The following is a 23,093-nucleotide window of genomic DNA, read 5'->3' as shown; positions in this document are numbered from 1 at the left end:
CTGACCAGTGCCTCCCAGACCTCCTGCCCTCCCCCCGAACCCCATGCTCTGCTCTCCCCCACACACCTACCGCTGCTCCGGGAACTTTTATTGAACATTCTTGGTGGGAGGGGGTCTCTGCCGTCCACCCATTGGCCTGAAGGCTCCCTTGAAGTCAGCACCTGGGGAGGGGCCCCCTGGGATGCCGAGGTGTGGGGGGGCATATTCTGGGGAGGGGGTGACATGAGAGGTTGCCTGCAAAGGGCAGGCCCTGGACCACCAGGACCCCCAACTAGGGAGGGAGGCTGAATGGGCGAGAGCCCCCGCTGCTATGGGTGCACTGGGGTCGGGGCCTGGGGGCCCCGCTGCTTGTTCATAGCGCTCAGCAGCTGCTGCACGTACGAGGTCAGCAGGTCGTCCATCTTGTAGCCCTGGATGGGGGAAGGGTGGGGTCTGAGTCTGAGGGATTATTATGGGGGGTTTGGGGGGCACCCAGCTTCTGCCCGAGGACACCCTGGGCAGGGCAATGAGGAGAGAAGCACAGCTCCTTCAGCTGGGGCCCACGTCCCCTTCCCTCCCTGGAATGGCCCCATCCACGGGGCCCAGCTGCCAGGCCTTGCCACCACGCCCCCGGGAACACGCCCAACCCCTCGCCCTACTTCCTCGCAGGCCTCTGCTGGCCCAGCCTGGCCCTGCCCACCCCAGGCACGACCAGCTGGGTCTCCTAGTGGGCAGCTCGCCTGGTGGCAGCCGCGGGTCAGGGTAGGGGCAGCCCAGTGCCAGGAGCTCTGGGTCTTTTGTATCTGGGCTGGGAGAAGGACCCTGGGCCTCCAGAGGTCCCCCGGCCTGGGGCTCACCAGAGAGGTCTCACACAGCAAGCGGCTGCCCCGGCCCAGGCTCCCCAGCACCATGTGGAAGTACGTGCTGCCGCTGCTCCAGCTGGCGATCTTGTTGAAGGGGTAGGTGGTGAGCAGGTCCTGGGGGCACAGCGGGCACGGGGTAGGAGCCGGCCGCAACCCGGGGGCCCAGAGGCCCTGAGTCTGAGCTGCTGCCCGGGGGCCCCGTGTGGGAGGGATGGGAGGGCAGCCCCACCAGGCAGGAGCCCCAGGCCTGTGGCGGCCTCCCCAGCCTTGCTGCTACCTTGGTCTTGGGGTGGATGAGCAGAACCCCATGCCGGTTGATGGCGATGAGGATGATGTCCGGGTAGGAGGGCTCCGAGGCTTGCTGGGAGGGAGGCACAGCGATCATCATCTGGGCCAGGAGGCCAGGCAGCCACTGGCCTGCAACACGCCACGTGCACACGTGCTCTCCCGAATGTGACGTGTTGGGGAGGAGCCAGGGCTGTGTGGAGCCCACTTGGCGAGGACACCTGGGTCTGGCGCATGGCCTACCTTCACCTCGAAGAAGGCAGACCCGAAGGTGGGCCACCGGCAGATCCACTTCAGGAAGGCCACCTTGGCTTCCTCCACCGTCTTGTCCCTGTGCTTGTCACAGGCCAGGAGGATGCTCTGGGGGAGGGGAGGGCCTGTGAGGGCCTGAGTGGGGGCCACTGCCCGACTGAGCCCTCCACACGAGGCCCCGAGGCCGTGCACAGTGTGGGGAAGGCAGCTACAGCAGACCCAGTCCAGCCCTGCTGCCCGGCACCCCGGCACCCCGGCAGGGCCCGCGTAGGGCAGCAGCTGAGGATCCCTCCCCCCGTCCCTGCTGAGGACCTTCTTCCATTCCTCCGAGGACATCAAGCGTGTGAGGTTCTCAGGCACGAGTTCCTTCAGGATCTTGGGGATACTGGCTAGATGGGACCGGTCATCGTCAAACTGGGCCTTGTAGATGAGGCCTGCCAGGTGGACAGCATCCTCCCGCGAGCACTTGTGGAACCCACGCAGGTACTTGGGCAGCTCCTGGGTGACAGACATGCTGGGCTGTAGGCTGCCACCAGCCCTCTGACTTCATGCTCGGGTGGTAGCCCACCCGACCCAGGGGACTGAGCCTGCAAGAAGCTGAGGTCCTTAGGGTAAGGTTCCAGCAGAGGGTAGTAGCTGTGTGGGGCCAGGTGCCCCTGGGAGGCCGTGCCCTGCCCGTGCCATCAGGAACTTCAGGGTGGGGGCCAGTGCTCCAGGGGCTGCGGGACCCTCCGCCCCCTCCCTCCCCTGCAGTCAGGTCACAGGTGCTGGGCAGGTGTGGGCTAGAGTGAGGGGGGACCCAATGCCCACCCAGAGGGGGCCTGCCCGGATACCTGATGGTAATGGAGGATGGCGTCCGCGTTCACATCTTTCCCCGGGGCCACGCCGATCCACAATTTCCGCATGAAGTACACCTGGTAGGGGAGCGTCACAGGGGCCCCTGGACAGGGGCAGCCGTGAGCACCGAGCTGGTCTCTGGCTGAGCAGGCTCCCAGGCCCCAGCCCGCCTGCCGCCCTGCACCCTGCCCCTCCTCCCCTCACATCACTGCCGCATTTGCTACCTCAGCCTCCCCTGCTGCAAAGCCTCACACCTCTTCCTCTTCCTGGCCCCCAGCTCGTCCTCATTTTTCCAGGCTAGAGGCCACCTTCTCCAGGAATGTTCCTGGCCCTCCCCACGGCATCAGCCCCCATGCACCCCTCATCACCCTGCTGTCCTGCCCTGTGCTCTAGGCCCACCCCACGCCTGGCCCCTGCCAGAGCTGGGAGAGCTCCTAGGGCAGGGCCTCACCACCTGGCCGGACCCACGACCCAGGGGACACGAAGGGGAATGAATGAATGAATGAATGAACGGGCCCGCAGGAGGTGCCAGGGAGCCTTCTGACCCTGGCCTAGGAGGCAGACAAGCCCTGCCGGGCCGCCACACCCCAGCCACACCCCTCCTTCCCCGCCCCAGCCTGCCCCCGACAGCCCTCCCCGCACCTTCCTTCTGGGGCTTGCTCTTCTTCGCCCAGTCAGACGCCTGCCGCAGGGAGTCAAAGAAAAAGTCTCCCTCCTTCTGGCTGATGACCTGGGTGGGTGAAGGGGAAAGCACGGGGGCCTGCAGGTGCGGTGGTGTCTGGGGAGCCGCCTAGTGGCCCACTTCCAGCCAGAGAGGCCAGGTGCCACACTGGGGAGGCCTCGTTCACCCCTAGATTCCACACCCCCACCCACCTTCGTCCCAACAGCCTGTGTGCAGCGAGGGGCCTGGCTTAGCGCCGGCGGGAGACCCCCGCCCGCCTTCCCTTGCGGCCCCTGGCCTCGCACCTTGTCGGCGATCTTGATGAAGAGGCTGCAGCCCTCCCAGGAGGCCAGCCGCAGCCGGCCGGCGACGCTGTCACACACGTCCCGCACCCGGGTGTTGGTGCCCACCTCCAGCATCTGGGCAGAGAGGCGGCCCATGAACGTCTCAGGACGTGGCTCAGCCTGGATGACCCTCTGTGGCCTGTCACGGCTGCCGGCTGGGGCTGGACGCGGCCTGTCCCGAGAAGGGCAAGACTTCCCCTCCAGAAACTGGCCAGGTGTTCGTGCTGTGTGGTCACAGGGCTCCGTGCCACGGGGCCCCAAGAGGCCCAGCCTTTTGAACTTGCTTTGAGAGGCCGGCAGCCTGGCTGTGGGAACTTTCTGTCATGCTCCTCTGTGCTCAGAATAGTTAAGGCCACGGAAGGCGTAGGGAGGGCTGTGAGGGCACCCCCCCTCAAGCCCCCAACGCTGAGCTCTGCTGCTGCCACTTGGTGAGGGCCTCCTGGTCCCAGCGGGCATCTCCCACCTCCCACCTGTCCCCCGCATTGTGCCCAGCAGCCACCCAGAGCTCTGTCCGCAGGCACACCCAGCCGCAGCCCCTGCTCGCCCGCACCCAGGGCAGGGTCAGAAGCCCGCGGGGCCCCCGCGGCCTGGATTCAGCCTTGCTGACCGGCCTTCTGGCCTCCTCTCTCCAGTGCCTGGCCTAGGATGCCCTCCACTCCTCTGGGACAGTCCTGACTCCCTCTGCACAACATCCTCCCCCCGCCAGCCCCTCCCCTGCGCGGCCCGGAGCACCTGAAGGTGTCTGGTGCTCTTCACGAGTGTGGGGCACCAGAAGCGGTCTGGGAAGCGGAGGAATAGTACGGGGGAAATGGGCAGGGGCAGGCCAGCCCTGAAGGTGTGACTGTCCATTTGTGTCCGTCGGTGGTGTTCTGTATTCCAGGGCTGACCCAGGTGCGGAGGAACCCTGCTCTAGGCTGCGGGTGGGGGAGGCCGAGGCCTTAGGGCGGGGGCTCACCTCGCTGGTGTCATTGGGCAAGTAGATCTTGTGGCAGATGCGGGAGATGTTCTGCTCCACAGCCTCCACTTCCACCTGGTGAGGGGGCTGCTTCCGGGGCCCTGTCCTGGAGCAGACAGTGCCCGCTGCACATGCCACCCGCCTCCCCGCCCATGCCAGCCCAAGCCACTAGCTGCTCTAAGCCAAGCTACACTCCAGGTACAAAGCACAAGGTCCACCGAGGCCACTGTGCAGGGTGGTGGAGCGCGGATTCCCAGGCAGCTACCCTGCCTGGGGTGCTCAGCACACGGCCCGGAGGAGGCAGCAGAGGCCAGCCTGGCCTCATCTCCCAGGTGTCCCGAGACTCTGAGAAGGCTGGGGGCCTGGTGCACATGTGGGGAAGGGACCCAGGCTGGCCAGGGGGCTCATGTTTTCCTTCTCACACAGCCCAACATCGGGCAGGTCAGGGATACTTACCTTCCCCACCACGACCCAGGCGGTCACCCACTGTCACGGCCCCTCCCAAGGCCACCCCACCCCCTCCCACAGTGATGGGAGACCCAGTGGGGGACTGGAGGGCAGGTGCAGCAGGGGAAGAACTGCCCGACTGTGGGAGGGCACACGGATTGGCAGGGACAGTCTGAGCTTGGCCACTCGGGTCTAGGCCAGGTCGGGGCCCAGGTGGCTCAGGGCATCGGAGTCACCCATTGGCCGCTGAACAGTTCACTCTGTGGTCTGGACAGGCAGTGGGGGTGTGGGCAGGGGAGCTCATGCCCAGAAACCTACACTGACCACCCGGGCCTCCCCGCAGCCTCTGCCTCCCCAGACTGACACCAGCTTCTGGAGAGGGAGGAGGGTCGGGCTATGCTGGCAAGAGTCCCCACTGGATCACGAGCTTCTGGAGGGCCAGTGGGGCCCCTCGGCCTCCCCAACCCGATCTGCCCAGGATCCGGGGGCCGGCAGGCTCACCTCAAGACCCTCTGAATGCGGCGGCTGCAGTCGGGGGCCAGCGCCCTCCTCCTCCGACTGTCTATGAACTTCTGGGCGTGGGGCAGCAGCGCCTTGCTGGGCGGGAAGAGGCCTGTGCAGAGCCACAGCAGCTGCCAGCCCCGCTCCTCGCTGTACCTGGTGGGGCAGTGCCTGTCAGCCCAGGAGGGGACCCTCCCAGAGGCTGGGGCCAGCTGGGTATCTTGGGGAGACAGGGCGTGAGGCCTGCCCCAGGCCCAGAGCCAGGAGGGCCCAAAGCTTTGCCACCAAAGCTTTTACGACTTTTACCTCCACGCAGAGGAGGGCCCTGCAGCTTAGAAAGCTGGGGCCTGCCCAGGGGACAAACGAGAGACAGTGGGAGGGACAGGGCCCCAGGCATCTTGGTTTCCCTCTCTGCTCTGACCATCCCGGAGGGTCAGCAGGACAGACTAGGGTTCCAACCCCTCCATTGACACTGTGACAGCCCGGGCAGGCTGTGTGCCCACACCCGGTGCCGTCTCCCCCTCTGAATGGTGGGCACAGCCACCGGGGGCTGGGGCGAGGACTGAGGGGCCCCCAGCCCAGCCACCTGCGTGCCCTCCGCCCTCCCCGCCCCGGGCAGACCTCTTGGTGTTGTGTGTCAGCTGCTTCAGGATCTGACAGTAGACCTCGTCCTGCAGGGCTGCCTCCTGGAGGGCCCCCGAGAAGATCTGGTCGGTGAGCACCAGGGAGGTCCAGGCCTGCCGGGAGGGGTAGTCGCCCATGTACCTGAGGATGGGTGCGGCCGTCAAGGAGAACAAGCTGGGGGCTGTGGGTCACCACGACCCTGAGCCTGGTCCCCAAGCTGACCCCGGCCCGCCCTCTGCCCGGTGCTCCAGGAGACCGGCTCCTTGGTAGGACCGGTGTGGGCCAGACAGGCTGACTGGGGAAGGATATCGATGAAGATCTGGCAGGCGACATCCCGCAGCTCGGTGTTGGCATGAACACGCTTGAGCAGAGGCTGCCTCAGAGGCTCCACGGAGTGGGTCCACAGGTGGCCCCGGGCCTGGGCTGCGGGGAACATGGCCCTGCTGACCGCCTCCTTCTCCGGGGCCCTGTGAGGGATGGAGGCTGGGGTGAGGGCCTTCTCCGTCCCCTCCCGTGGGCACCCAGCGGGGAGAGACCCGGGCTCCACACCCCCTGGACGCCCCCTGTGCTCATGGCACTCAGCTAAGAAACAACGGGGCACTGCCCCCGTCTCCCAGGGTGCTTGTGGGAGGATCAGAGGGTCCCCTCCCTGCCTGGGGAGGCCAGGTGGGAGCGCAGAGGGGCTGGCTGGGCCAGGGCCTGGGGGTGGGCAGGGCGGGCACCTAAAATACTCATAGGAGAATTCCTCCAGGGTGTGCAGCTTCTCCTCAGGCTGCTCCTCCAGGGGCAGCTCTGCAGGCCGCCCTTCCTGGGCTGCCAGCTTCCGCTTCTCTGGTGACATGGCCAGCAAGCTCTGTGGGGGCACGGGCCTCTGGGTGTCCCAGAGCCCCTGCCCCTGGGCCCTTCCCATGGGCTCCCCTGGCCTGGTCGCCTCAGGGACTTGGGAGGGGCCGGACCACAGGGCCAGACAGGCCAGGGCCTACCCTTCCTGTACCACCTGCTATGTGACCCAGGACCAGTGACCAGGCATCTCTGAGCCTGTCTCCTTTCCCTTAGGAGGGTTCTCAGGCCCATCAGGCTCCCCTTCCCCAGGGTATCTCTCCTCAGGGGTATCTCTGACCCTGGCCCTGCCTGCTGGGGCCCCCTCCTCCTTCAGGCCTCAGCACAAATGTCACTCCCTCGGATGCCTTCCTGGACAGGACAAGCCCTGACCATGTGACTTGGTCCTGTAACAACCAGGGCTTCTTCTTGGTGGCACTTGGTACTCCTGCCATCAAATCATTATTTGTCCACATGCTCCCTGAGGGCAGAGATGCTACTGAGTTCAGTCCTGTATTGCGGGCCTGGGGCACACACTCAACACGCAATACATGCACGGAGAAATGCGCCTGTCTGTCCTTTCTCCCTGTGGGGCTGGCTGTGAGGGCGGGGGTGGGCTGGTTCTCAGGGATAGGGAGGCTTGGGCCCCCTCAGGTCAGGGTGTAAATGAGGTGGAGATGAGGATGGGTTCAGTCCCAGAACACTGCCGGGGGGCAGGGATGGAAGGAATGACCATTTGCTGGACACCTATTCAGTGCCAAGTGCTGTGTCAGGCCCTGCACAAGCACCTGCAGCCTCACCACCACCCACAGGGATGACGGGGCTCTCTGTGAGGGGGCAAGCAGGTCCCTGAGTGAGGACCCCAGGCCGGGCATCCCAGCCACGTCCCCAGGTGCCCACGGGTGCCCGGCTGAGGGCAGGTGAGCACGTGAGTTACCAGCAGCTGCGCCGAGGGCTTGGTGACTGTCGGGATGATGTAGAGGCAGGCGGTGGGCACCAGCCCCGTCTTGCCCGTCCTGTCATTCTGGGCCAGGGTCCAGTTTTCAGAGGCCAGCAGTCCTTGCTTCTTTGTCAGGATCAGCAAGTCCCCCTTCTTGAAGGGCAGGAGGGTGACATCATCTACAAATCCAGGTCACACACGCACATGGGGCAGAGAAGTCGCCATTTACCCAAGGCTCTGCAGAGGCCGGAGGCTGTGTGGGCATCCTGTGGGCAGTCTCCTCTGACCGGAGAGGAGCCGGAGACACAGAGCACGGCCACCCCGACAGTGAGTGGTGGTGGGACTCCCCGAGCTCAGGCTCCCCGAGCTCCTGGCGTGGGCAGGAGCTGGGGGTGCCGGCTCAGAGGGCTGACCAGGAGGTGGCCTGGGAGGTGGGAGGCAGGTGGGCAAGGGGGACAGAACACCAGCTTGCAGTCACCACCCCTGCCAGGGAGATGGGTGACCTCTCTAAGCCTGTCTCCCCTTCTGTAAAATGGAGAAGGGACCCCTCTACCACTGGGGCAGCTGGGAGGACAGATCGGGCAGCAGGGACTATGTTTTGGGTGGGGTTCACATCTCTTGCTGCTGTGAGACCCCCGTGCACAGCCCCTCCCCCGCACCACCCTCTTTTCTGAGGCCTCATTTCCAGGAGAGCACAGCTCCCAGAGAACCAGACAGCTGGGGCTTAAATCCCCCCACCACATACACCACCCCCCCAGAGCTGGGTGGCCCTGAACAGGCCACATCCCTTCTAAGCCTCTGGTCCTTGCTCTAAAATGGGACAAAAGAGCGGCTGAGGGGCTGGTGTGCGAGGCACAGCCGGTGGCCCGGCTACTCTCTGCGGGGGTGGGGGGGTCACTGGCCCCTCCCCTGCTCCGGGCAGAGGCCCAGCTCCCAGTGAGCTTCCTCTCAGAGGGTCTGAGATACCTCCTTGAGCCCCTGGTTTTGTGGAAGGGAGGGCCTGGCCCGCAGCTGCCCCCACCCTGGTGCTCAGTGGGGAAGCCCCCTCTCTGCTCCAGTCCACCCAGACCTGGCCTGAGCCAACCACTGCCTCCCTGGGCACGCAAGCCGCCCCTCTCCGCCGGGCCGGGCACCTGTGGCCTTCCTGTCCTGCAGTGCCATGGTGAATACGGATCTCTCCTTCAGGCCCTCCAGAAACAAGGCCACCAGCTCGGCGATGGCCACACTGCTAGGGGACCTGAATTCGTGTTCCTCTTCGTGCAGCGTGGACAGCAACAGTTTCTGCCCACCCAGGGCCTCCCTGAGGGGAAAAGGGTGCGACATGACCAGAGGCCTCCTCCACCCAACCCCTTGTGTGGGCCCCTCCACAGCCTCAGAAGGTGACCCTCCCGAGTTACAGATGAGGGAACACAGTGGCGTGTCCAGGGCCACAGCGGGGCTGGGGGCTAAGTGCGGGGTCTGCCCGAGTCCGGGACCTTGCTGCGTGTGTAGGCAGGTGAGCCGGAGCTCAGGGTCCCTCGGGCTTCAAAGACAGTGGTGGCGCCAAGCCCCAGTCTGCATCAGCTCTGGGCAGGTCATGCAGTGGCCAGGGCACAGGGCCACCACAGGGATACCAGCCTGGGGGAGCTTGAGTCCCCCAGCCTCTGGATGCCTGACTTATTCATCTGCAGGCTTGGGGATGCTGTGGGGACTGACTGGCATAGAGAAGCGTGGCCAGGGTGCGCCCTGCCCACCCTGGTCATGGTTATAGTGCAGAGACACAGGACTTTGCGGGGTGGTGTGGCCCAGGGACAGTGGAGGGCGGGTCCTGTACATGTGCCATCTCTCCTGGAGCCCCAAGGACAGAGGTTGTGGGGACAGAGGTCTGGGGCACCTTCCCTCCGGGCACCCACCTGTCGGTGATGAGACTCATGATCTCTAGGAAAGAGAGTTCCAGGAGCATCTTCTCTTTCTGGTCCAGAAAGTACAGTCCCTTCCAGTTAACAGCCAAGATCAGCTGAGTCTTGGGCAGTCGGGGGCCTGGCCGGAGGAGACGGGGTTGTGAAGCCCGGACTGGCCCCGGGGGGCCCCACCTGCACCCCCTTCCCCCTGTCACAACCATTACCTGAGAGTGTGGTGACTTCAAAGAGCCGGGAGAAGAGCAGCGGCCACTGCAAACGGGCGGTGTCCACCACCTGCTCCTGCACGGCCAGCGGCGTGGCCCGCTTCTGGGTGTATGGTGCCTGCGTGGAGGACGCCACATGTCACCTCCATCACTCGTCATCCCCCAGCCGACTACTTGCCCAGCGCCCAGGGTGGATCATTCAGTGAAGTCTCTGCCTACAGTGAGGTCAGTGCGGGCAAGGGCCAAGGGGGAGGCTCTGGTGGGCGGGGGAGGACCCCTCAGGGGGCTCTGGAGAAGGCGGCTTTCCCCTCTGCAGTATCAGGACTCCTGAGGGCTGAACGGCTGGCTGCTGCCCGCTGACTCAGCCCGGGAGACTGGGAGGGGCATGTGTGCGTCTGTGCCCTCACTGAGCTGCCCTGATCCAACCAAGATGCCAACTTGGAAGGAGGAGGGAAGGTGGAAGGGGCCTGTGACAGGGAGGGGACCTGAACAAGATGGTTTAATCCTGAAGAGGCAGGGTGAGGCTCCTGGGCAAGTAAAAGTCTCCTGTTCTCCAGTGTGGAGGGCGGGGAACCCGTGATGGGGGCTCCAGCCTCTCGACACATCCAGGGCACCCTTATCCCCCCAAAAGAGCTGCAGAGCCCAAGTGCGCGGGCTCCGTGGAGGCTGACCTTGGTGTGGGCAGCGGTGACCAGGCTGGCCCACGTGTCTGGGGGCTTGGTCCTGTACAGCTTGGAGGAGACACAGCTGGGCAGCAGCACCTGGATGGCCTCTCTTCCCGCCGTGGCACCGAGCTGCACGTAGCAATGCTGGGCCAGCAGCTCCACCAGCTCTTCCTCCTGCACAGCCCAGAACCCCCCCCCGGGGGGGGAGGGGGAACGTGTGAGCCCACCCTCCCCTGCAGCGCCTTGCCCCTTGCCCAGCTCTTGCCCCAGCACAGCAGAGGTGACTGGAGCTCAAGCAAGAACCGAGAGCGTGAGCAGCCACCCTTTCAACCACATCTGCCAGGCAGGACCTGTCCCTTCCCCAACAAGGCAGAAACACTGTGCGCCCTGACCGGGTCCCAACGTGTGCTGTGCTCCGGCTGGCGGGCCAGGACCCCACCCCCATCAGCCCTGGCCTGAGCCCTGCGGGCCCTCTGCCTGAGGACAACGGGTGATCCCCGCCCCATGTCCTCTCTCAGCCCTACGGAGCCAGTGAGTGTGCAGGAAGGAGCTCTGAGGCAAGGGTGGCGCCACAACACTGCTGTCTGCGTGGGTAGTGGGCAAGGCCACACCCTGTCCTCCCTGGTCCCCACATGCATGGCTTCTGTGGGGACTCATCTGGGCAGGGGGCTGTATAAGTCACCAGCACAGCCCAGCACAGAGCAGGGCTCTCCCCTCCGGAAGCCCCGGTGCCAAGCAGACCCCTTCTTTCCAGGACACTGAAACCTTGCCAAGCCACCTAGCCGCCTGCCCTCTGGTCCCCTGGCCCCCGCCTCTCCCTGCCCACTGCCCCGTTCCAGGCTGGCCTCCAAGACTGCTGCAGCTGCCTCTGATCCCCAGAGCAACCTCTGGGTTCAGCCCAGGGAAGTCTGCCCCCCTGAAGAGGGGCAGCGCTGCTCCAGGACCTCAGGTGCACGACCTCCTCTCCCTCGATTCTCACTGCCATCAGGAAAGCTCTGGTGACTCTGCACTTGCCTCATAAGGGCCCGAGGCTCTGAGAGGTGACCTAATGTTCCAAAGGTCACACCTTGGAAGAGGCACAGGTGGGACCCTGATTCAAGTGCTGGGGCTCCAAGGCCATGCTCTTGACCCCCAGGCCCTGTGTCCCCTAAGCAGCTGCTGTGGTGGAGCCGACAGTAGGACTCTCCCGCCTGCTGCCGGACCCACCCTCACAGGCTAGAGCGAACCGTGGCTGAGGAAGGAGATGGAGGCGCCAGGCAGGGACAGCTGCGCCCTGAGGGGCCCGGGGACCCGCACTCGCGGACACATTCCTGGGTCCACTCCTCTCCCTGGGCCTCCTGCCCGCCACGCTCCCCTCTGCCTCCCGGGGGGCATCCCTGGTGGCCGCCGCCCGGCTGGTCCAGACGGCCCCTGCTGCGAACTGTCTCCCTGGGGCTGTCTGATGGGCTAGGCTTCAGCGCCCTGGCGCCGTGGTCCCCTCACCTTCTCGAAGCTGTACTCTCCGGACCGGACTCCGTGGAGGACTTGACGGTAAATGAGCTGGGTGCTGACGGGGTCCTCCCGGGAGTTGTGCCAGGGGGTGAAGAACTCCTTCCGGAAGTAGAGGCGCCAGGGCGCCTGGCGCTCGCTCCCGCCCCTCTCCCGGGCCAGCTGCTCACACTGGGCCACGGCGTCCATCACATGGTCGCGCCCGCTGCCCAGGGACCAGAACTGAGGCCAGAACCGGGGTGGCAGGGGTGAGCGACCACCGTGGCACCGGCCGTGGGGACACCGCCCTCCGCTCAGGCCTGCGCGCTGGGAGGATAGCAGCCCCTGGACCCTGTGGGGCTCCTCCCCTACGGGGCGTGGCCTGTCAATCACCCCCAAACACCCACGGCCCCGCCCACAGGAGGCGTGTGCCCACGTGACTGGGTCCAAATGCCTTGGCTGGTTGGCATGAGTAAGTCTGGGTCTGAGGTTGTGGGCTTGGGGGTCGGGGCATCCGGAAAGCGACGAATGTGGGGTTTGGGTGGGGCTGTGCCAGTGTGTCCCTCCACACTGCTGCACGGGGTATGAGCTCCTGCACAGGATGTGGGCTGCTAGGACATGGCAGGGGACCTTTGAGATGTGCAGGTGCCACTATTTGGGGCCAGGGTACAGCCACAAGGCTGAGGGTGTGAGTGCTGGGGCAAGGGGACAGGCTGCCTGGTTGTGAGGCAGGTCTGTGTGGGAGAGCTTGTGTCTGTGTCTGTGTTTGGAGCCAGGAGGGCTAGCTGTGGCGAGGCTGGCCTATGTGTGTAAGGGAGGCGGGCAGAGGATGGGACCCCCGGCCAGTACCTTGTCATACACGGCAACCTGCAGGGAAAAGCCCAGGTGGTCGCTGAGGCCCTGCTTACGGGCAATGTGCAGGCAGACTTCCCGAGACGTCGAGGCGGAGTCCACTGTGACGGTCAGGCTCTCTCCAGTCGCCAAGGTGACATGGACCGGGATGTGCTTCTTGGACTTGACAGCCTGGGGACAGACGGAGACTCATGTCCTCTGCCCAGGAGGCCCCTGGGTTCAGCTGCCCACCCTGGAGCTTCTGGAATCTGGGTCCCAGAGGCAGGCACCCCATCCCCTCTACCCAACCCGCCATCCCTGCTAGCCCACCCCAGCGGGTTCCGAGGCCTGGGCCTCCTGATGCCCCACCCAGCTCAGCAGGGAGTTAACGAAGTCCACGCCAGCAGACGTTGGTGCTGAGCTGACAGGCTGGGCCGGGGCAGGAGCAATGCCCACAGTGCAGCCCGGCAGTTCGTGGGCTTCTCCTAGTTCGAATCAGCTGTCCGTGGTGGTGCAGCCTGCAGGCCGAAGGCCCCGCTTTAACCTGAGAACCCTGAGCTTTGGTGAGGTTGAGTGACTCAGAATCACACAAGGTCAGAGAGCTCTTGGAAACATCCGAGTCTTGGATTCTGGACCATTTGGGGTCCAAGGAAGCTCCTGTCCCTCTCTGTACAGGGGGTGAGCCTGGCCACGTGGCTGCTGCAAGTTTACATGCACCACCAGGGCTCCTGCGCCGGGCAGGCAGACAAGGTGGAAGAGAGGGTGGCCCTGCGGACCTGGGTGGCGGGGTGAGAAAGGGAAGGGATGCAGCAGGAGGTGACCCAGGTGGAGGGCACCACGGGGCACTGGTACTGAGCTCGTTCCAGGAGCCACGGTACAGCGGGGTGCAGGAGGCCCCCTCAACCCTGCCTGTGTCCGAAGGCCCCCTCCTGAGGATGCTGCGGGAACTCACAGGGGGCACAAACAGCAATGCTGCCAAGGGGGACAACCTTGGAAGGACCATATAAAATGTAAATGTCCTTGGGCGGGGTTGGTGGTCCTTCGCACCCTGCTGCTAACGAAGTGAAGAGACTTATTTTCTCCATCTGCTAGTAGGGTCCCAAACGAATGTGGATTTAGATTCACATCCACCACCTACCTGCAGCTCCAGCGAGGCCGGGGGCTCTGTGCGCACCCCGTTGGCGCAAGTGCGTCTCAGGCGCTCAGCACAGAAGGGCCCGTAGCCGGCTGGCCCTTGACCAATGAAGTTCAGCAGATACTGGTGGGAGAGGAAGGCAAGGGGAGGAAGCCACTTAGAACCGAGGCGACTTTCTACTTACTATCCAGATTCTAGAAACTCTAATACTATGTGAGGTCATGGATGGGTTAACTAACCTCATTGTGGCAATCCTTTGGCAATATATAACCATATAAAATCACTACACTGTACATTTTATACTTAAACAGTATTATATAGCTGTTATATCTCAAAACTGGGAAAAAAAACTTTTAAATAGAAATAAAAATGATAATACTCTTGGCGAGGGTCTGATGGCATGGGCGCTCACACTATGAGACAGAATTTAAACTGGCACATTTCTGAGGAGCCACTTGTCAACAGGTTTTAAACAGCACATAGTTTTAAAATGTGCATACTCTTTAAACAAACTTACGGAGGGGATAAAGGGGTAAAGGGATAAATTGGGAGTTTAAGATTTACAGATATTAACTGCTATATAAAATAGATAAACAGGAAGGTCCTACTGCAGACCACAGGGAACTATATTCAATAGCTTATAATAGCCTATAATGAGAAAGAATCTGAAAAAGAATATATATATGTATAACTGAATCACTATGCTGCACACCAGAAATTAACACAACATTGTAAACTGACTATACGTCAATTACAATTGATTAAATTAAAATTTTAAAATGTGCATACTCTTTGACCAATAATTCATATCTCTCTTAAAGGTACATATATATATTTTTAATCACAGTGGTGTTTATGTGATGGGCAATTGGAAGACGGATCCTAAACGTCCATCAACAAATAAAATATGCTGTGGGACAGCTCTGACAGATGGCATTAGTGCTGCCGCTTGGGGACAGTTTATGACATGCAGAGATACTTAAAGAGACAAGTGAAAACTGCAGGAGAGCCAACGTTCTAAATATGTTTGATAAGATATGTTTGATCTTTCTGTCTCACAGAGATTTCATGAGGAGAGGCAGCCTGGAAGGGTTTATTGGTGTCAGGAGTGGCCTGGCGCCCCAGGCAGATGGCCGGGTGACCACGCTGCCTGCTGTCCCTGACGGGACGAGAGGAAGTGAGACTGTTTTCTGTGTGATCCCAAGTATGACCCAAAAGGCCAGAAATTGTAACAGAAGTCACCTCTGGGTGTGGGGGTAACTTATGTTCTTTTTAGACTTTCTGCATTTGCTACATATTTTATCATCAGAACCCAAAGGTAGCGAGGCCTGGGGCCCGAACACTTGGAAGCCCCTCCCTGTTCAGTTTTACAGCCGAGAGAGATGCTGCAGCCAGTCTCTGGTTGGTGCCCACCCCTTGGACACCTTTGCCTTTTCAATGCCTGTTTCATCTACCATCTCGCTGTCTCCTGGTGACTGAGCCCAGGTGAGATGGCCCTGCAGACCCTGAACAGGGGCCAGAAGGAGCAGCCTCTTTTCCAGATGGAGAAGCTGAGGCGCAAAGACACTTAGGCCCTGCCGCCCACCCTGGCCCACAGGAGCAGGAGAACCAGGCCAGGCCCACCCAGGCTCCAGCCGTCACCTGCCCTACTCCCCACCCACCCCACCAGCCCCGGCCCCGGGCCCTCCCCACCTTCGTGAACCTCTCGGAGGGCGGGAAGCAGCCCAGGCACAGGCTGAGAAGGATCCAGCCCCGCGCCAGGCTGCTGGTTTTGTAGTTCTCTGACAGCTGCTTGCAGATCTGACAGTAAATCTCATCCCTGAAAGACACAGAGCGCTGGGGGCCGGCGGAGGAGCCAGCTCTGGTGGGGAGAGGAGGCAGTGGCGCCCAGGCACCCAGCTCCTGCTGTACCTGGAGAGGGGCATGTTTGTGGGGTGACCGCCAGCCTCCTCACCTCCGACTGCCTCTGTTGGCCCCCCTGCCACCCCCAGGCCCACCCCGGACCCTGTCACCACCCCGGACCCTGTCACCACCCCAGGGTCTCCCCAGGGCTCTGCACCCCCACTCCTGCTAGCCCCGGCTCCTGTCTCCCCAAATGCCTCTGCCCTCCTGGTCAGTCATCTCGGCCCCTCCCTCTTTTTGGCCTCTGCTCCCTCCTCACCCACTCTGCCCACAATTCCTCGGCCCTCCAGCTGTGGGGCCCAGCTGCAGGAAGGGCCCAGGGGTCTCCAGCCGAAGCCCTGCCCTTTGCAGCCCGGCAACCTGATCCGCTCCTTTCCCCAACCTCCCGATTCTTCCAAATCTTCTCCCTTTGCCTCAAGCCCTGAACGCAGCCACCCCCACGACTGCAGAGAGAAAAGTGGGGACTCCATGGGAGAACCCCTCAACTCCTCACCTCCTGATCAGTTCCTGTGCCCACAGGCTCATAAGCCTCTCCAATCCACGTCCTCTTGGGGAGGGGACTTTCCTGGACCCTTCCCCACTGGCTCAAGCCTCTATCATCATAGAAAAGTGTCTATCAGCCTCTCCAATCTCCCATGTGCAGAGGCCAGCATCCTTCCCCTAATGACTCAGTGATGTGCTGGTAAGTGTTTAACCAACTCTCCTGGGGCAGGAGAGGGGGAAGCCCTGAAACTTGTTGCATTTTCCAATTTCTGTGGTGTAAATATTCCCACTGATGCCAGTTTCCAGCTACCAGGGTGACGTCACTGCCCACAGAGTGGGGAGGAGATGGGCACTGCCAGGTTGCACGGGCCAGTCGTGTCAGCCCCAGTCTTTCTTCTGGAGACACTTGAGGTACTGCCATCAACCCTTCACCCAGACTGGAAACCTGGGGGCTGGCCTGACTCCTCCATCAGCCACCATCTGCCACCACCTGGCTCCTAGAAATGTTCTCTGTCCCCTACTCCCTGTTCCTGCTCCCTGAGGTGTCTCTTGTCCACTCTCCCTGGACCTCTGCAGCCGCCCTCTTCTGGCCACCCACCCCCATCCCTCTGTGTCACTGCCAGGGAGAGCTTCCTGGAAGTCAACTATGATCATGGTCTCCTCTTCCTGAAAGCTGTTCCCCACTGCTCTTAGGATTGACTTCACACTCTAGGCCCCAGCTGTGTCAAACCACCTGGAATTCCAGACCTAGGCTGTCTCAGGGCTCTGGGCCCCTGTCCAGCCTCTCCCTCTGTCTAGTGAACACCCCTCCTCCCTCCTGCCCCGCCTGGGCCAGAAGGGCATTACGATTCCTCCTTCTTGGTACCCTCACGGGCCCCCTGTCCTAGCGCAGGCAGTTATTGTGGGGATCCGGGTCCTCCCGTGCTCCCCAAGTAAAGGAGCTCCTTGCAGACAGAGACACATCGCCTTCGTCTCTACATCCCCGGCCCTCAGGCAGGGGCCTGGCCCCGAGCAGGTCCTTAATGAACAGATGTCGAATGTATGGTTGGATGTGGAGTTGGGCATTTACTTTGTCATGCAATTTCACTAAGACCCCAGAGCCAAGGACACACAGAAGATAATACTCAACATTCTCTAGAGATACACTCTTGTAGGATTTACTAAAAGATTGGCAGGGCCAGTCCAGCCACCATGCTGTCTCGCTTCCTCTGGAGAATCCTAAGCTACCTTTAATGGAGCAAAATAGTCAGGAACTGGGAACTGCACTTGGACTTCTTGGTGGGGCAAGCATGGATGAGCTCCTGCTGACCAAGAAGATGCCATGGAAGGAGTCGGGCTGTGGGCATCTTGAGGGGACCCACACCAACAGGCCGACCATCATTCCAGAGCATCCCACCAGTAAGGGGCTGTGGTGTGTTCCATTAGGAGTGAGAGTAGACAGGGAATCTCATGGGATCCCTGAGAGAGCTGGCCCCAGTTGGAGTCAGGACCATGTGGAATTGGCTACCGGGGTATCTGAAGAACCCACAATGCATCTCATTTGGACCCAGCTTTTATGTGTCTGCCATATTGGAGGGTGTGGTGGCCAGTGAGGACTGACCAGGAGAGAACTACCAGTAGAACCAACTAAGAAGAGTTGCCACATCGGTGTCATGCAGGCAGCTTAAACTGGTGGAGAAAACTGACTTGAAGAACCAGCAGACAGAGTCTGGGGTTCCCACAGCAGTAGAAAGTGAGAAAGAAAATTCTGAAACGAAGACAATCACAGAAGATGAGTCTGAAATTTTACATATAAAATCATCCTAAATCTCTGCTCACCCCTGATCTACACATGTGTCGGGCAGACTCCAGGCTGCCCAGCAAAGGCTAAAGTAACTGGACGGGGATTCCAGCTGCTGCTCACCACAGGGAGTCAGAGTTTGAATCCAGCCAAGTTAACTGTCCGCCAAAATGAAGAGCCAACACTCTTTGAAGGAATATAACAGATCCCAGTCTCTAAACATCCCATTCTCAACGTCCAGGAGACAACCCAAGGAAATCACAGTCAAGTACTAGACATGTGAGGAAACAGGAAAGCACAGCCCTTCTCAAGAGAAAATGCAGTCAACGGAAACCGATCCTAAGATGACCCAGATGGTTGGATTTATCAGAAAAGGATTTAAAACTACCATCAGTATGCTAGAAGACATAAAGGACACCATGGTCACAGGGAATGAACAAACAGGAAATCTTGGCAGAGCAACTGAAACTATAGAGAAGAACCAAGTGCAAACTCTGGAACTGAAAAATATAATATCTGAAACAAAAAAAAATGTTGGATGGGTATAATGACAGACCGAGGAAGACAAAAAACTCAGCAAATGTGAAGATAGATTAATAGAAACTATCCAATCTAAAGAACAGAGGAAAAAACAAAGAAAGAAAAGGTGAACTTATCTTCAGGGACCTGAAGATAGGGACCTGTAAAAAAGTCTTACATCAGTTTAATTAGAGTTCAAAGGAAAAGAGAGAAAGAGAGAGCATGAAGCAGAAAAAATATTTGAAGAAATAATGGCCCAAATTTGGTTAGAAAGAATAATCTAAAACATGTGAACCCCTAAAATACAATAGTTGGTCCCTGAAAGCAGTATACTTCTCTCTTAAAACTTGCATAAAAATACAATTCCCATAGAGCAAACTGCATATAAAGCAGAAGGAATATAATATAAATGAGGAACTTGTTCATTTGCAGGGCCCTGCATTAAAGCCTGTTATAAAATGAATCACCAGTCCATGATGAAGTTGTTTTTCTAAAACTGGGTTTTACCCATGGGTTTTAATACAGAGCAAATGGAAAATCCTTGATGGTTATAATATCTGCAGTCCTGAGACCTCGCCTGCAGGCCCTGGGACAGGGAACAGGGCAGGGCTGCGGCCTTCAGCTGAGAGCCAGTTTGTGTGTGTGTGTGTGGCAGGGGATGTTCTGAATGGGTGGGGTGGGAGCAGGGACTGACCTGAGGCCAGGCCGCAGGATGGCGTAGTCCACAATGAAGTGCACCTTCTCCAGGTTGGACATGGGTCGGTCTGAGATGGGGCCGTCATGCTCAAAGGGCTCTTCTCCAATACTCAGCTGGCTGGCCACCTTGAAATCCAAAGGGGGCGGTCAGGGCAGCTGGGAGTCTTCCCATTTGCAAAGGAGGAAACTGGGCAAAAGCCTGCAATGCTGCGGCAGAGCTGGGTAAGGTGGGGGGTCCCCTGACCCTGGGCTCACCTGGCCCGTGACCTGGGAGGACCGCTTCAGCTTCATGGAGGAGATATCCTTGGTCCCTCTGTCCCTGTGGCTGGGCTTCTGTGGATGGAGACAGTTCCCGAGGGAAGGTGAACCCGGGTGACACTTCCTAACACTGACCCGACAGCTACCTGGGTGGCGGGGTGTGAGCCTCCAGCTCACCTGGCCGTCTCCTGGGCCGATTCACAAAGCACCATGCACAAAGTCCCTCATCTCACTGACAGGTGTGCATCCTCATCCTTACTGCCAGGTGAGGAAACAGAGACCAGACGGAAGCTGCTCAGCCATCAACCAGCCCTCTGGGAGGGCTTGGGACCATTCTGATTCCAAAGCTTGGCCCTCTCCCCAGTAAAGCCCTCAGATGGAAGGCTGGCTCTGAGCCCAGGTGCCCAGGACACCCTGGGCCACGGTCATTCGCAGTGAAACCTGAGTGGATGAATTGGGATTCACTCTGCCCACTACATGGGGGGTGCTCTTCTGAAGGATCAGAAGAATCTAGGCTGCGGGGGGGGGGGAGGGCTGGTGGGGAGGGCCTGCTCCCGGCCATCAGATGCTGCTGGTCTCCTCAGGCAGGGGTCACCCCCTGTCCTAATGGTGTCCTGAGAAGTGGCTGCCACAATCAGAGCTCCATGCGGGACCGGGCTTGGGTCCTGGAGGGCTAGGCACCAGCGTCTGGCTGGGGGAGCACTGGTTTGCCACGCTGAGCCCACGTGTGACACACAGTAGCTCCCTCAGCCCCCTGCTCCGTGTTGGGGGCACATGGTGGGTGCTTAAGAAATGTGCAGGAAGGAACGCTTGAGATCTGACCTCTGGGAAGCCAGGCCTGCTTCTCCCTGTGCTCACCTTCCAGAGGTGCCAGCGGCTGGACCGCCTCCCTTTCCTGAGTGGTGGCCAGCCTCAAGGTGGCCCCTGCTGACCCCTGCCTCCTGACACTCTCACCCATCATGGTAGGTAGGCATTATAGCTTCCTTCTTACTTTCTCTCTTACATCGCTCCTTCTGGAGGAAGCGTAGTGTGAGAACATGCTGGCAGCCCTGGGGGGAGGCCCAGGTGGCCAGGACTGAGGCTCCTGCCAGCAGCTACATGAGGAAGCTATTTCTGGATGCAGATCCTGGAGCCCCAGTTGAGCCTTCAGATGAGAGCTGACCGCAACCTCATCAGAGACCATGAGTCGGAACTAACTAGCTACGTGGCCCCTGACCCTCAAAAACTGCATGAGATAATAAATACGGGCTGTTTTAAGCTAAATTTAGGGAGTAATATGTTGCATTGCATTTGATAACCATTAGTGTCCAGAGCCCAGGTCTCTAGAGATTAGGGAGTCAGGACTTCAGTGTGGGCAGCGTCTCCACAATCCCTGGACCAGATCTGGCCATGTGGTCCTGGGCTGCAGACTCCCAGAGATTTCTGTGCAGCTCGTCTGCACACGGGACCTCACCCCTGTCTGAGCTGAGTCCTATGCACTTGACGTAGGAGGCACTGCGATATGGTGATTTACAAAAAGAGAGAGATATTTGGTCTTCATCCCTTTTACTGGCACAGAGCTCCTAAAAACCCTTAAAATTTCCTGTCAGAAAGGAAATCTTTTTATGTTAATAAGATGATCTTTGGGGAGGCACCTAAGGATGGGGGCTGGTTGCCAGCGGACAACTTTCAGTCCCACCCCCTGCTTCTGGGAGGGGAGAGGGGCTGGAGATTGAGTTCAGCTGGCTCAGTGGCCAATGATTTAGTCAACTGTGTCTGCGTAATGAAGCCTCTGTAAAAACCCCAAAGGACAAGGTTCACAGAACTTCCAGGTAGGTGGACACTGCAGAGATTTGAGGAGAGAGGCAAGCTCAGAGAGCAAGGAGGGTCTACAACCTGTTTCCCCACCCCTTGGTGTACCACTCCCATCCGGCTGTTCTGAGTTACATTCTTTTATAATAAACCAGGAATCGGCTAAGTAAAATGTTTCTCTGAGTTCTGTGAGCTGCTCCAGCAAATTAAACCCAAGGAGGGGGTTGTGGGAACCTTGGGTTTATAGATGGTCAGGCTACCAGTAAACAGCCGAGGTACCAGTAAACAATCTGGACTTGCAACTGTGGTGGGGGGGTCATCTTGTAGGACCAAGCCTTTAACATGTGGGCTCTGAGCTATCTCCAGGTAGACGGGGTCAGAACTGAGTTGAATCATAAGACATCCAGCTGGCTTTGAGAATTCTTGGTGTGGCGGGAGAAAACCCACATACATTGGAATTGGTGTCAGAATTACAGGCTGTCAGGGCTCCTGCTGCTGGTGGGCCCCATGCTGTCACTGCTGTGTGATGCCTTTGGACTATTCTTAGTTAATTCCACTAAGATTACATCATGCAACCAGGGCCTTTGGAAGGACTTCTGACCGAAAATGGATGTGAATGGACCTTTCATCAGAGGGCTGGGTAGAACACGGGTAAAGAACTTGGTCTTTGAATTCAAAGCCTGGCTCTGTCACATGTATTCACTGTGATCTGGGGCAAGTCACTTCCCTTGTCAGTGTCTTTAGCTATGATAAGCTTAATAAGCTGTTCTAGAAATTTGAATCGTGTTCAAGCCACACCCAGTATTCAGAGCCTGGGAGACCCTCTCCTACAATGACTGCAGAATTCAGTTAAGTCTGGGGTGCAAAGGCTGACCCATGAGTTCCTGAGTGCAATGCAAGACTGGAAACTTCGTGAGCCCCTCGCTTGGGCTGGTCCAGTGAGGGATGCTTACTCCACGCCCTGCCTCCCGCTTCTGGTCCAGTTTCCTCGGTTCCCTGGGCCTGGGGACACCCAAAGGGGGCCGCCCTTGGCCACTGCCTGCGCCTGCGCACCTGTGTGGATCCGCTGCGCCGTGGAGGCTGGGTGCCACTCTCCCCGTCCAGGGCGTCATGGATCTGCCGCATGACCGAGCGGTCCTGCAGGGTGCTCCTGGCAAAGAGCACTGGCTCTGGAAGGTCACCCATGAACCTCAGGATGATGCACCACACTGCCAGGGCGGCCTGGGGAAACAGGGACAGAGCGCCAGGCTGGAGCCCACTCATGTGCGGTGTGGAGCCCGTGGGACCCCGCCCTGGGCCCTGCCGAACTGGTGTTGGGGGGGGGACTGAGCCACCAGAAACCAGAAGACCAGGTACCGAGCAGTCAGCGTCGTCCTCATGGTAGAGCAGAGGGTATCGGAGGGGCCGCCGGATGTGCGTGTGGCTGGCCGATTTCTGGAAGTAGGTTGCGGCAAACTTGGGGAAGGTGTACTCGGCCAGGCCGTCCACGTCCTCCTCTGGCTCCTCCATCATGGGGACCGTGTCCAGGTCAACCTCAGGCAGCTTCTGGGTCCTGGCTTCCAGCTCCTGGTTTCCAGGAAAGGGGAGGGACAGAGGTCAGCTGTCTTTTCAGATGTCACCAGGCAGTCTGTGCATCTTTGGGAGCCTGGAAACCCCAAGAAGGGTCTGCCTGGTTCTGCAGAATTACCCACTCCGCTTGTGTTGGAGACCTCCTCATCCCACCTGCCTCCGTGGGCCCCTTCGGCGTGAAAGGCCAGCTACTTGGCAGGTGCCCTCAGAGCCCTCTGCCTGCAGACCGCTGCTCTCCAGACCCCCCGCCCCACTCCCTACTGGTCTCCTGCCTGCCTTGGTCAAGTGCTCCTCCTGTGAAGGTGGGCCCGGCCGCCCACTGCACAGATTTTGTGCGTGTGCGTGTGCGTGTGCGTGTGTGTGTGTGTGTGTGCGTGTGCGCGCAT

General features: G+C 60.1%; 1 protein-coding gene across 2 annotated transcripts in view; it reads right to left on the bottom strand.

Moving 5' to 3' along the window:
- Nucleotides 1-71: 71 nt before the first annotated feature.
- The window catches only part of MYO7B (myosin VIIB), an 89,315-nt gene continuing 66,293 nt past the window's right edge, over nucleotides 72-23,093 (bottom strand). Inside the window, exons 23-48 of one of the 2 annotated variants that reach the window (XM_032479218.1) lie at nucleotides 22,495-22,704; nucleotides 22,192-22,359; nucleotides 19,345-19,422; nucleotides 19,088-19,215; nucleotides 15,402-15,528; nucleotides 13,713-13,832; nucleotides 12,593-12,766; nucleotides 11,759-11,986; nucleotides 10,283-10,450; nucleotides 9,612-9,729; nucleotides 9,400-9,526; nucleotides 8,641-8,807; nucleotides 7,505-7,686; nucleotides 6,471-6,601; nucleotides 6,058-6,215; nucleotides 5,746-5,899; nucleotides 5,125-5,280; nucleotides 4,177-4,282; nucleotides 3,183-3,296; nucleotides 2,859-2,946; nucleotides 2,213-2,319; nucleotides 1,692-1,877; nucleotides 1,371-1,487; nucleotides 1,120-1,203; nucleotides 837-956; nucleotides 72-410 (exon numbers count right to left, since the gene is read on the bottom strand). In XM_032479218.1, coding sequence (XP_032335109.1) covers nucleotides 309-410; nucleotides 837-956; nucleotides 1,120-1,203; nucleotides 1,371-1,487; nucleotides 1,692-1,877; nucleotides 2,213-2,319; nucleotides 2,859-2,946; nucleotides 3,183-3,296; nucleotides 4,177-4,282; nucleotides 5,125-5,280; nucleotides 5,746-5,899; nucleotides 6,058-6,215; nucleotides 6,471-6,601; nucleotides 7,505-7,686; nucleotides 8,641-8,807; nucleotides 9,400-9,526; nucleotides 9,612-9,729; nucleotides 10,283-10,450; nucleotides 11,759-11,986; nucleotides 12,593-12,766; nucleotides 13,713-13,832; nucleotides 15,402-15,528; nucleotides 19,088-19,215; nucleotides 19,345-19,422; nucleotides 22,192-22,359; nucleotides 22,495-22,704 — 3,618 coding nt within the window. In that variant the 3' untranslated portion in view covers nucleotides 72-308. The remainder of the gene's footprint in view (nucleotides 411-836; nucleotides 957-1,119; nucleotides 1,204-1,370; nucleotides 1,488-1,691; nucleotides 1,878-2,212; nucleotides 2,320-2,858; nucleotides 2,947-3,182; nucleotides 3,297-4,176; nucleotides 4,283-5,124; nucleotides 5,281-5,745; nucleotides 5,900-6,057; nucleotides 6,216-6,470; nucleotides 6,602-7,504; nucleotides 7,687-8,640; nucleotides 8,808-9,399; nucleotides 9,527-9,611; nucleotides 9,730-10,282; nucleotides 10,451-11,758; nucleotides 11,987-12,592; nucleotides 12,767-13,712; nucleotides 13,833-15,401; nucleotides 15,529-19,087; nucleotides 19,216-19,344; nucleotides 19,423-22,191; nucleotides 22,360-22,494; nucleotides 22,705-23,093) is intronic. The other variant, XM_032479219.1, reaches the window with a different exon arrangement.

This window comes from Camelus ferus, chromosome 5 (genome assembly GCF_009834535.1).
Source record: "Camelus ferus isolate YT-003-E chromosome 5, BCGSAC_Cfer_1.0, whole genome shotgun sequence".
Taxonomy (NCBI): domain Eukaryota; kingdom Metazoa; phylum Chordata; class Mammalia; order Artiodactyla; family Camelidae; genus Camelus; species Camelus ferus.
The sequence above is the reverse complement of the archived record's forward strand: the minus strand, read 5'-3'. Positions and strand labels throughout refer to the sequence as shown.